Source organism: Trachurus japonicus, chromosome 14 (genome assembly GCF_045865225.1).
Source record: "Trachurus japonicus isolate A0001 chromosome 14, Traja_1.0".
In the NCBI taxonomy this organism is placed as follows: Eukaryota; Metazoa; Chordata; class Actinopteri; order Carangiformes; family Carangidae; genus Trachurus; species Trachurus japonicus.
The window spans coordinates 19,705,597-19,718,768 of NC_140920.1; the positions used below are offsets into that span (position 1 = coordinate 19,705,597).

Here is a 13,172-nt window from a genome sequence, read left to right on the forward strand (position 1 = left end):
GCGGAAAGTTTGACACTCATAGATTTCAAACATGTGAGGTTACAAGTAAGTTATGAGAATAAAATGGTCACAAAATAAAATCACAGCGCGTCACAGCAAGTAATAAGAGTGGGTACAGTGATGATAATCACAGCCACGGAATCAAAATTTCACTTTTATTTTCAAGTTTTCCATTTGAAATATTCCTTGGGGGGCATTTGATCCATCTCATGGATCTGTTTATCTGGAAGGAAATAGTCAAATTAAAGTTGAATGTGTTGGGTTGAGATTTAAATATGAAATCTAAATTTTAAACTGTTCTGCCTCACTCAAGTTTGTTCTTTTGCCAAAGGTTAATTTGATCAACCCAATAAAGCTTTGTTTGAAATTAAACTATAAACTGTGCAAATCCAGTCTAAACTGAACTTGTTGTCTTGTGTAATGTAATTCAGCCTGTTTTTTTTTGGTACAAAGATATCATTTCCACTATTTTTTTTTAGAAATATATTTTTTATGTGCTTTCAGCGGGACATAATCTGCAACAGTGTCCACATACCGCAGGCATGGACTGCAGCTAAATGACACTTAAAAGATAAAATCAGGATTTCAGCTGCAGCCCACTAAATTAAACTGTACTCAATCTTATGTACCAGCCCAAACAACATCAAGCTTTAGGGTCAGAGGTTACATCATCCTCTGTGCAGGCTGTGGGTCTGTTTTAAGCCTTTTTCAGACTAAATCCCCTCATTCAGAGAGTTGGCAAAGGAAAGGAAAGTGGGGAAACAGCTCTTGGTGTGTGATGTAACTTTGACATTACATCAACATGCATAACAAAATAATCACAGGCACGTAAGGTGCACTGTTTTTATTTTCCCTTTATCTTTTCAATGTTTGGCAAAGACCTGATGATCCTGAGTACAAATCTGTCTTTCTTTTTAATGTTATTGTATTATTATAAATTGTTTTAATGTATTATTAGTAGTATTATCCATCTGTAACCAGATCTGTAATTTTATAATCCAGGGGGACCATGTGTGGTTGGACCATAAAACTGGTCGCGAGTTTGACGTCCCTGTGGGAGCCGTGGTCAAACTGTGCGATTCTGGACAGATCCATGTTCTGGACGATGAAGGCCGAGTAAGTCAACAGCAGAACAGGGACAAAATGTGTTCTCTTATTGTCTGTTCACACTAGGTACAACCCTGTAGATACCACACGATACATCATTTGATGCAATCAGGTGTTGTTAAGGTTGACTCCTGTTTACTTGAAGCAGAACCTTCTAGACACACTTGATCTTCCAAACCCTCAGGTCACGGTCCCTCTGCCTTCCTCCCTCTCCCCTCCTCCTCACAGGAACACTGGATCTCCCCTCAGAATGCCACCAACATCAAGCCCATGCACCCGACCTCCATTCACGGGGTGCAGGACATGATCCGGCTGGGTGACCTCAATGAAGCCGGGATCCTCCGCAACCTGCTGATCCGCTACAATGAATGCGTTATATATGCAAGTATCTCTTTGTCATTATTTATTGTTGTTTATCATCTGCAAAAATTCAGTTAAAGCTTTTTCTTCAGCCTCTATGTTAAAGTGCAGGAAGCAACCACTGACCACAGCACAAACAAGGTCTTACCCAGGTTAAGCTGTTTACTTGTGCATTCATTACCCTGCAGCAGAGTTTACGTGTTACTATAAATACCAGGATGTCCCCACCACACACTGTGACTGAGATCACTCTTCTGTGACGAGAAACTGAAAATCTGTGGGTTTTCAGCTGTTTGTCAGTAATTAAATGTTATTTGTTTTTGGAAACTTGTGATTTCATAGTTTCCACAGTTCACTATGGATTTATGAGTTAGATAATAATGAGTAGTTGCAATCCTGCTCATGATTAATTCTTGCTGTCTAATAATAAAAGGGGAGCATTGTATTATATGACCTGATGAGGAATTTCTGCTACATTGAATGGGAGGATCGATTAATTTTATTTGTAGCAAATATTCTTTCTGTTTGTTACAGATTAAACAACTAATTTCATTACTAATCAGTAGCCTAGAAGCATATTTTTGCTTACAGTATTTGTATAACATATTTTTTTAGAGTGTTTCATTTTATAACAGGAGCATTACAAGTTGATTTGGTTGATCCGGCGTCAGCATTGAGTCACTTGGCGCAATAAAGGTTCTAATGGGTGAAATTAGAAATATACTGTGTAAAACTGATTTATAAAATGAAACAATAAGGTTTCTGGCTAGAAATACACAAATGCTGCACGAGAATACAGTAACAACTGTCTTATGAGATTTGGAGAATCTGAGACGTGAGATATTGTGTCTCTAAAATAAAAGACAGTAAGTTCATGCATTTGTCTCCTCACAGTTTGAAACATCTGCTCCTCTGTTCTTGGGCTCTTTCAGACTTACACAGGTTCGATCCTGGTGGCAGTCAACCCCTACCAGCTGCTGCCCATCTACACTCCAGACCAGATCCGCCTCTACACCAACAAGAAGATCGGTGAGATGCCGCCGCACATATTCGCCATCGCAGACAACTGTTACTTCAACATGCAGCGGAACAACAAGGACCAGTGCTGCATCATCAGGTAAGTATCTATGTGTGTGTTTGTGTGTGGATGTACAGTTTACTATTACACATGAGAATCCCACACCAAAATTAAACTTACTGCTAATTTTTTTTCTGTTGCTCAAAACCAGAGAGACAGAACTAAGACAGTGATGTGTGTTTGTGTTGTGTGGTGTTTAACGGTTCTGTCTGTGTGACAGTGGGGAGTCTGGAGCTGGAAAGACGGAGAGCACCAAGCTGATCCTGCAGTTCCTGGCAGCCATCAGCGGCCAACACTCCTGGATCGAGCAGCAGGTGCTGGAGGCCACGCCAATCCTTGAAGGTCAGACAGCTGTTGTCCAGAGTTAAGATGATGTCAAATCTAATCCGTGTGTGTCACATCCCCATACGAACATTATATCACTTCATAGTTACACTCTGGTGTTGAAAAGCTGCGTGTGTGGTTTTGCAAATCCATTCAGCCTTCGGCAATGCCAAGACGATCCGTAATGACAACTCTAGTCGCTTTGGGAAATACATCGACATCCACTTCAACAAGAGAGGAGCAATCGAAGGAGCCAAGATCGAGCAGTACCTGCTGGAAAAGTCTCGAGTGTGTCGACAGGTGAGATACTAATGGGTTTACTCCACTTCCTTTTTTTTTTTTTTTAAGTATATTTTTTGGCGTTTTTGCCTTTTATTTGATAGTGAGTGAGATAGACAGGAAAGGAGGAGGCAGAGAGAGGGGGAATGACATGCAGGAAAGGTCTGCCCGACGCGAGATTCGAACCGGGGACGCCTGCGTTGAGGACTGTAGCCTCTACATGGGGCGACCGCTTTAACCACTGTGCCACACACCGCCCCCTCCCTTCCTTTTTTGTCGGCAACAATCATAACACATTATATGTTATAACTGTGTTTTATTGTGATATGTTATCTGTTCATGCACCAGCCTGATAAATGCATTCATATACTCTTCCATCTATTTACAACTAATTATTGAGTATTATAATCAATTTATTAAAATCTTAGATTTTTCTAAGTGTTGCCAAATATTTAAGTGTTGTTTATACACACAATGATATAGCATAATGTGAGTCCTTCTTCCATTTACTAATATTAACATGCTGGTGTTTGATATTCTTGTCTTTTGTCCTGCAGGCTCCAGATGAGAGAAACTATCATGTTTTCTACTGCATATTGAAGGGGATGCCTCCAGAGATGAAAGCCAAGCTGGGTCTGGGCCTGGCCACAGACTACGCCTACCTCACCATGGTGAGTCTCTGAGGCTGACGACAGGCCAGTGCTTATGTACTCAGACCATCATGTTTACAGTTTACCAGCTGACGAAGGTCCTATAGCTCGGCTGATAAAAATAATAACCTCAGTTTTAACCCTCCAGGGTAACTGCACATCGTGTTACGGTCGGGACGACCTGAACGATTACTCCAGCATCCAATCAGCCATGAAGGTCCTGATGTTCACCGAGACGGAGAACTGGGAAATTTCCAAGCTGCTGGCTGCCATCCTGCACATGGGGAACATGCGATTCGAGGGTACGTCGCTCAGCACAGACGTTTAGACATTTAGGTTTTAGTGTGTTGTCTGATATCACAGTACAGGTCATAGTTGGTACTGGGCTGTGTAATACTGTGAGGTGTGAACAGTGTTTCACTGAAGAAAATAATGATCATTCTCATCCACAGCTCGTACGTACGACAATCTGGACGCCTGTGTGGTCGTTAGGTCTCCTGACCTGGTCACTGCTGCTGCACTCATGGAGGTGTGTGTGTGTGGGTGTGTGGGTCTGAGGCTAAGTTAGTGTGTATCCCAGCTGTACTGATGACTGATAGAAGATGCAGGAGTTGTATGATGAAGCTGCTTTACATTGTCAGTACATTTCTCTGAAACTGTTTATTGTTTCCTGCAGGTGGAGCCTAAGGATGTGATGGGCTGTTTGACCACAAGAACCCTGATCACTCGTGGGGAGAGTGTGGCCACGCCTCTCAGTGTGGAGCAAGGCCTGGATGTGCGGGACGCCTTTGTCAAGGTGCTGAACTTTCCTTTAAATTAATTACCATAAGGTAATCAACTGAGTTTTAAGGTAAAACACATTTTATTAAGACTCAGATATGGAGCTCATCTGCTTCATCAGCTCTGTGTGTGATTTCAGTTCTTATTTGGCGATCAGAAAAGTTTCAGATGAATTTTCTATTTAAATCTGTGGTTCACAAACTGGGGTCTGCGAATCATTTTAATTTTTTCAGATTTTTCTTGTGAATTACATGATCATCAGAACCACTGAACTATGGTATTAGTAACTTAAATTTATCATAAAAGATGAGGAGATTAGTAAGAGCAGTGGTTTGCAGAAATGCTCTAGGTCTCCATGAAGATGTCTGATGTTTGTCAAAAATAACACAATTTTGGAAAATGTTATACAATACATTGTTGAAAATACTTGGTTATTAGATTCCTATGTCTTGTACAGTCTGTATTTGAGTAACTTACTGTATGTGAAGTGATACTTGGTAAAAAAAATATGAATGAATGGACACAGATTGTAGAGGAAATCTACATCATGGAAAAAATTACACACCGCATAAGACTACAGGAAGCTCAGTTCGAAGAGAAATAGACAATATTTAAGACCAAACAACGACAAAGCACAATACTTGATTGAGTAAAAGAAAATGGGACTATGGACAGATTGTTTATATTTGTTTTTGTATTTACCTGTATAAACTTTGGTTTTACATCTGTATAAAGGAAAAATCCTCAATAAAAACTAAAGTGACAAAAAAGGTAAAAGATGGAAAGTTTGTATTTGTTTTGACTTGACGTTTCGTCTTCCAGGGGATCTACGGCAGGCTGTTTGTCTGGATCGTGGATAAGATTAATGCTGCTATATTCAGGCCACCGTCCTGTGAGAGCAACATCATACGCAGGTCGATCGGGCTGCTGGACATCTTTGGCTTCGAGAACTTCATCGTCAACAGGTCATTCATCCTCTGTGGTTTGAGTCGGATCTGTTTTTTCTTATTCGTATCTTTCTGACCTTTTCTGATGTTTCCATTGCAGCTTTGAGCAGCTGTGCATCAATTTTGCCAACGAAAACCTGCAGCAGTTCTTTGTTCGTCACGTCTTCAAACTGGAGCAGGAGGAGTACAACCTGGAGGACATCAGCTGGCAGCACATCGAGTTCACCGACAACCAGGACGCGCTGGACATGATCGCCAACAAACCCATGAACATCATCTCACTCATCGATGAGGAGAGCAAGTTCCCTAAGGTATCACATACAAGAAAGGATCTCATGAAACGGGAGCATGGTTCAGGATCAGAGAGACGTCGACAGGTTTAATTAAACCTTGAAGCTTTGCTGTATAATTGATTCCTGCTTCTTTGTCCTTCATCAGGGAACTGACTCGACGATGCTCTACAAGCTCAACTCACAGCATAAGCTCAACTCCTACTACATCCCTCCTAAAAACAGCTACGAAACCCAGTTTGGTATCCAACACTTCGCTGGTGTGGTGCATTATGAGACCAGAGGTTAGTTCAGTTTCACCTGCAGTTTCATACAGTTTCTCTGCCTTGTCAGCAATCTGTCAGATCCCAGTGTGAGCCCTTGGTTGCAGGACTCCACTGGACCAGCTCTCCGTTCAAAGGGTCCGAATTCCCAGTTCTAACAGACACTAGCCCTGAGTAGAATTTCTAAGAATTGTTTTAAGCTGGTGACGAGGAAATTCGCCTCGCTTCTAACTGCCCACATCCGAATGTCTACCCTGCTTCCCCCAGCAGTAAACTCACAGCAGAGTAGCTAAAGTGACTGTGAGCTACCACCGGCCGCACCTGTTCACGGCAGCTTTCCTCTTAGTGATCTTGGCTCTTGGTGAATCGCTAGGTTAAATTTAAGAGCTTGGAATTGCTAGCTCTAAGGGTCTGTTTTATGATCATTAAAGTGGATACAATAATTGAGAGAACCTGTTAGAACCTCTATGATGTTAGGCAAGCAGAACTTAACTTTTTACTCTCATGAAGAAACGATAAAATAACTGTGAAATAGTCATCAATTCTTTTTAGAATGCTATAGCTTTATTGCAGGCAATTTGGCAAGGATATAATCAGCAGTGCAAATAATCATAAGTACTCAGAATTTGTAATCCAACGGGGTCCTCAAGGTGCGATGGGCCGAGGAAGGTCTTTCGTCGCTCGGTCTCTCGTAGCTCCGGTGTTTCGGAATTCTCCTTCTTTCGGTGTTGTCCTCTTTAGGCTTGATTCTCAGATGCACCCTCACAGGTTTTCCCCTGCGAACTCTGCGGGAAGTCCCGAACTCTCCCTTTTTGTACAGCACTTCGCTCGTTTCCACACCCAGTTTCACCCAGTTTCGCTCTTATATATTTTCATAACCTTATTTGTCACATCACACCATTCTACACCCAGTCTAAGTTTACCAATCATCTCTCTGATACAGTTTTAACCTTATTTGTCGTCTCCTATGGTTGGGTAAGACAGGTACTTTTCCATCAGCTCAGAAACCCTCCTCCTTGGGTGGCGATACTTCTGCTTTTAACATGCTCTATCATTGCAGTATCCTTCGATACAGTCTTGTTGACCCGGTCAGCTTCCCTATTTCCTCAGGGCACGAACTTTCTAAATTGCACTAAACTGAACTCTAAAGTGCACTAACCATTTCATAATTCACATTTAATTTCACAATTCATTTTACATTCATCTATTCTTGTCATTACATTACATTCTGTTTCATTACACTCTTAAAATCATATTTCTACCTGTAAGCGTTCTTGAGTCCACTGCATGCTCTAGGTGGTTCAAGTGTTCAGTCTCTGCGGGGGCAAAGCCCTGGGTTCTCAACTCTTTCTCTGATCCTACTTGACAAATCTTAAACTAAACGAAATGTATAAAGATTTCATTGAGTGTCAAATGGATGATATTTGAGACGAGTGTGTGCTACTCACACTAATCACTTTACCTGGAGATTATGATATTGAGGGAGATGAGCTCATTGAGCTCCAGCCGCATTTTTCCACCACTTTATGTAGCTAAAGCTGAACAGAAATCTACAATTATTGATGAAACATACAACACATAACAGCCTAATAAATCATGATCAAGCACTGGCAAAACAAGTCTCATATTTTCTCATAGTCTGAAGCCCTGTGAACTTCTGCTGTGAAGCCGCTCACAGTTTCTCTCCCTCCGTACCTTCCTCCCCTCAGGGTTCCTGGAGAAAAACCGGGACAGCCTCCACACGGACATCATCCAGCTCGTCCACTCGTCTAAGAACAAGTTCATCAAGCAGATCTTCCAGGCTGACGTGGCCATGGTGAGAGCCAGAGGAAGCTGTCTACACCTCTAGATTTGACCAAACATGAACTTGATCTGTAACGGTGGACTAATGTTTTTCACCTCCTTTTTGTTGCTGTTCTCAGGTCATAATGCCATTGGTGACTTTTGCCTCCCTTTAGCTTCTCTCCTCACAGTGCTGGCTTTTACTAATGGCAGACCCCTCCTCCTCTCATTCTGCTGTCTCTTCTCTCTCCTCCATCTTTTCCTCTGACATCAGTTTCTGTGCGGCTATCAGCAGCCCAGCACCCCTGCTCCCAAGGTAACCAACGGCCTTTAGCGACACGTGCTCAGTCAAACCCTGTGTGTGTGTGTGTGATTGAATAGAATAAGAATCCAAACATTGATGCTGTGGTGCACCCCCCTCTCCTGCTCTCCTCTTTACTCCACAGGTTGTAGCAGAGACCAAAGGAAGCATTGTGTTGATTTGATTAAAGTTATAGTGACGATTTAATGAGCAAACTCTCTGACACACACTTCTCAGTCAATGTGAGGAGAAACATAGGAATTTCAAGAAACTCCTCTCATTTTGAAACAGGAAGTTCTGTCATTTTTTACTTGTCTTTACCGAAACAACGAAGAGGTGTCAGAGATTTTGTCTTGTGTTTCTGTTACTTTTGTCTGTTGTGTGTAGTGGTAGTCGTGTGTTTATCTGGACCAGGTAACGAGTGACAAAGCTTTTGTCATTGTTATTGTATCTATCTATGACAGACAAAAACCATCAGTCTCATTGTAAAGGTGCTTGCTAAGGCAACACCAGTTTGAAGCCCCTCCCTCATATTATAGTATGTTGTGTTTTTAGTTTTCAGATCTAATTGTGTTGTGTTTTTTATAGATTGTTTTATTGTGTTAAGTGTATTGTTGCTTTGGTGTTGCTTTATTTATCAGACTGTGATTCAAAAACCCGTTCACACTGAAACATGTCAAATATTTTTCATAACATGAGGACAATCATAAGGTTAATTCATAGAAAATCTGTAAATGTATACATTTAAGCTGCTGTGAGGCTATTTATATAAAAATGATAGTTGACAATTTATTAGCCACCGAAAAACAGTAGCAATAACACATCCTGGAGATTTGTTGTTGAATGAACAAGAGAGATAATAACAAAGAGCAATATGGAACAAGCTCATTGTCACATTGCACATTAAATATTGCTTTGGCAAAATAAATCTGGAGATTCTTCAACGTGGAATTGAACCAATAAGGATCAGTTGGTGGTCAGTTAAAAAGTATTTTTTTCATTGATGAATCACTTGATTCAATCAGAATCTAGTTCAAGCTTCTCAAATTAGACATTTGGATATGTATCCTCTGACATTTACAGACCAAACCATTGATGAAGTCACTGAGAAGCATCAACAGACACAATCACAGAATATTAATAGTAAAAGATACAGCTGTATGTCAACTCATGGAGTCAGATTTTCAGTGGTGTGATAAATTTGTTACACCTGAAATATTCATGTGTGTGTTTGTGTTTGTTTGTTTGCAGGGTGTAGAGACGAGGAAGCGCTCTCCCACTCTGAGCAGTCAGTTCAAACGTTCCCTAGAGATGCTGATGAGGACTCTCAGTGTGTGTCAGCCGTTCTTCGTTCGCTGTGTAAAACCCAATGAGTTCAAAAAGCCCATGGTGAGTGAAAGTTGTCTGAATGTTTCTATACACCTGATCTAATGACGTGTGTTTCTGTTTACAGGATGTCTTTTCTAAACTAATAATTCCTTTCTCCAAACTCACTCACTTTTTAATTTAAATTCCATTCACATGAATCTGCTTTTTACATTAAAGTCTAGTCAGATTTCCTGCTCCTCTCATTCAGGCTGTGCTGTTGGGTTTTCTTTGACCTCTAGTTTTAATGCCACATGTGTATTTTCCGTCTGTTTTCCACTCAGTTATTTGACAGAGAGCTGTGTATTCGTCAGCTGCGTTATTCCGGCATGATGGAGACCATCCGGATCAGACGGGCCGGTTATCCCATCAGATACACTTTTGCTGAGTTTGTGGATCGTTACAGAGTCCTCATGCCGGGCATCAAACCTGCTCACAAACAGGTCAACACCACAACCACTGACACCTGCCACACATGATGATAATAGATCTGTATAGATGTTTTAAAAGTGCAGTTTACAAGTATTGTTTTTACATGAGCTGTCAGTATCATCATTAAATGTCAGAATTTTGTACTTTTCTGCTACCACCTGAAAACAAAAAAGGCAAATGAGAATTGTATTTGTGGTATTAAAATCAGTTAATCACTTCAGACTTTGTGTCAATAGTACTAAAAATCTCCCAGGATCTGATCAGATCTGATCTGGGTGTGGGAGTGTTGTTGACTTACACATAGCTCTGTCTCCATCCAGGAGGACCTGCGAGGGACCTCCCAGCATATAGTCCTGGCCCGGCTGGGCAAACACGACGACTGGCAGATTGGGAAGACCAAGATTTTCCTGAAGGTTGTACATCGAGCATCCTGACATTGATGAAAGTAGTTACTGGAGGTTACACTTTCATTTTACTGGCTGCTGTGTGTTTTTTGACCAGGACCACCATGACATGCAGCTGGAAATCGAGAGAGACAAGGCCATCACGGACAAGGTCATCCTCATCCAGAAGGCTGTGCGTGGACTCAGAGAGAGGTCAGAAACTTTCTAGGACAGAAGCTGGAAGATACAGACAGAGACTGTGAAGTCTTGAAGGGTCTCATTATATTTATTTTGTACAAACAAAATAAAAAACACAATCTTACAGGACTTTGGGCTCCAAAAGAACCTTTTGTTTTGTGTGTTTTTTATCTACAAGTGTAACTGCCTAGAATAAATATCTGTATGTTATGTATTTATGAATGAACCTTTCCCAACTCTAAAGGGAGAGCTCAGGTTGTGGTTCTTTTCAGTTCTGGTTTGAAATCTAATCGCTTTTTCTCGTCTCATCACTATTTTTAGGACCAACTTCCTCAAAATGAAGAGGGCTGTGATCTTTATCCAAAAGGTCTGGAGGGGATATCGCTGCAGAAAGAATTACCAAATCGTGAGTCCTTTACACAGTGTGATATAAAACACTCTTCAAGAGGTGTTTACATCCATGTTTACCATGTCTTCTCTTTCTCTGCCTTTGCTGCATATCTTAAAGGGATAGTTCAACCTTTTTTGCAAATTGCCATAATCCCTATACAGTAGTTTTAGGAGTAGGCTCGTTACCTTTAATTGTCGGTGCAAGCTATTTTTAGAACGGTGGAGCAGAGCCGCGAGCTGCTCAAAGCTATACTACGGAGGCTAGTGGGATTTCTTGGTTTCCCTCATCAAACTCGACAAATACACAATCCAACAACTCCAAAACGCTCTCGTGGACAAGTTGTGACCTGAAACTAAGAAATCCTATTAGCCGTAGCGTAGCTCTTTTAGCAGCTGGCGGCTCTGCTCCACTGTTCTAAAAATAGCTTGCACTGACAATTAAAGGTAACGAAAATACTCCTCATTCTACAGGGATTATGACAATAAAGCCAATTTGCCAAAATGTTGAACTATCCCTTTAACATGTTACCACCAAATACAGATTAGTGAAATATTTTGACACAATTTATCAGGAAAAACAGGGACCCACTTGTGGAGACACAGGCTCACTGGATTTCATGAGGTCTGAACTCAGGAAACTATGATGAAATCTCATTATTTGTTTGCTACAGTATTTGTTTGCTATTAGCTGCGCTGATCATGTGCTGCCACCAACAACACTCCACCTCTAACACTCCTTCCTCTGCTCCAGATGCAGTCCGGCTTCGTGCGCCTCCAGGCCGTCTACAAGTCGAGGAAGCACTACAGAAGCTACCGTCTCACTCGCCTTCGTGTGACTCTCATCCAAGCCCGTTGCCGTGGTTTCCTCATCCGGCAGGCATTTTGGCGGCGTCTACGTGCTGTGTTGACCCTCCAGGCCTACACCAGGGGCATGATAGCCAGACGCCTCTGCCAGAGGCTCAGGGCAGAGGTAAAGAGTTATTACTATGTTTACTACTCCTACTCAGATCGTGATGCTGATGTGCCAGACAGAGAGGGGCACTGGGTCTGAGGACACTCATCACACCTTTTATTACTCATGAGCATGAGGCCTTTTTACTTTTTATGAACACCAGCAACGTGTCAGACATTTTATCACCAGCATTTAGCAAGGAATTATTCCTTTAAATGTTAAGCTTAGCTTAGCTTAGCATCGGATTTGAAAACAAAGGGAACAGTGAGTTATTTTGAGATTTTTGTTTCCTCCTGACTAGACGTGCCATCACTAAATAAAAACACACTTCTGAGAGGAACACAGGAGACAATTGTGGCCTACATGACATACAGTACTGTCCATACGTATATATACATATACATGTGTATGTCTAACCTGTTACAGTCTTCTTCTTTTTTTAATTATTTTATTTTATTTTATTTTCACATTCCCCAAAATAATTCCTCCAAACAAGGGTGCTACTGTTCTTCAGCCTTCTGAGTACCGTTACCTGGTCTCCATTGAAAGTTAACTGTTTCGTTTTTACAACCAGAAAGTCAGAATATATGTAAATCTTTGCTTTTCAATCATGGGGAAAATAGGACTAAAATACTGACTCGGATCCAAAAACATTTCTACACAGATTGAATTAGGAGACCCGGAGCTATAATTGTTGGTGGCATTAACCAGGAGACTTCTGCCATTGTCTTTGCTATAAGGACACAAATCTGTGATTAGGAGGTCAAGTTATTTTCAGATTCCTTTTTGAATATTTTGCCTGAAATCAGACACAAGACACAAGGAGAAGAGTTTTAACATACCTCATTTTAATTCCCTCCATCTTGGGCTTTTTGTAACTCTATGAATAATAAGCAGAGTTCCTGTTTAATTTGTATATTTTGTTAAATTTTCCATTTCATAATTACTTATTTATTAAATATTGAACACTTTGTCACTGGCCTAAAACGTGCCACCGTGAAAACCTTCTTTTCTGTTTGTTTGTTTGTTTGTTTGTTTGTTTGTTTGTTTGTTGGTTTCATGTCATAATTCATGTTGAATTATTGAATTAATGTTTGTAAGGTTTGTTTTGTTTTGTTTTTTAACCATTGTTTGTGTTTATTGGTCAGAATTTTAGTTTCTGTTTAATATTTTCTGTTCTGAAAGACAAAGTTGAATAAATTATTTGTTTTGTAAATGTTTGTTTAATCTCAGTTTGTTATCAAATTGTTTAGAAATTTTAAAAAACAACTTCTGAAAAATGTCAGATAAT

The 13,172-nt window shown here is 40.7% G+C and overlaps 1 protein-coding gene across 1 annotated transcript in view; it reads left to right on the forward strand.

Moving 5' to 3' along the window:
• Positions 1-13,172, forward strand: part of LOC146974682 (unconventional myosin-VIIa-like) — a 33,615-nt gene that overhangs the window by 6,897 nt on the left and 13,546 nt on the right. The window contains exons 4-22 of the mRNA XM_085798257.1: positions 1,003-1,116; positions 1,336-1,488; positions 2,400-2,584; positions 2,766-2,887; positions 3,027-3,169; positions 3,706-3,819; positions 3,947-4,100; positions 4,251-4,327; positions 4,475-4,594; positions 5,401-5,543; positions 5,626-5,836; positions 5,964-6,099; positions 7,788-7,894; positions 9,413-9,550; positions 9,811-9,969; positions 10,279-10,371; positions 10,460-10,554; positions 10,861-10,945; positions 11,681-11,899. Coding sequence (XP_085654383.1) covers positions 1,003-1,116; positions 1,336-1,488; positions 2,400-2,584; positions 2,766-2,887; positions 3,027-3,169; positions 3,706-3,819; positions 3,947-4,100; positions 4,251-4,327; positions 4,475-4,594; positions 5,401-5,543; positions 5,626-5,836; positions 5,964-6,099; positions 7,788-7,894; positions 9,413-9,550; positions 9,811-9,969; positions 10,279-10,371; positions 10,460-10,554; positions 10,861-10,945; positions 11,681-11,899 — 2,568 coding nt within the window. The remainder of the gene's footprint in view (positions 1-1,002; positions 1,117-1,335; positions 1,489-2,399; positions 2,585-2,765; positions 2,888-3,026; positions 3,170-3,705; positions 3,820-3,946; positions 4,101-4,250; positions 4,328-4,474; positions 4,595-5,400; positions 5,544-5,625; positions 5,837-5,963; positions 6,100-7,787; positions 7,895-9,412; positions 9,551-9,810; positions 9,970-10,278; positions 10,372-10,459; positions 10,555-10,860; positions 10,946-11,680; positions 11,900-13,172) is intronic.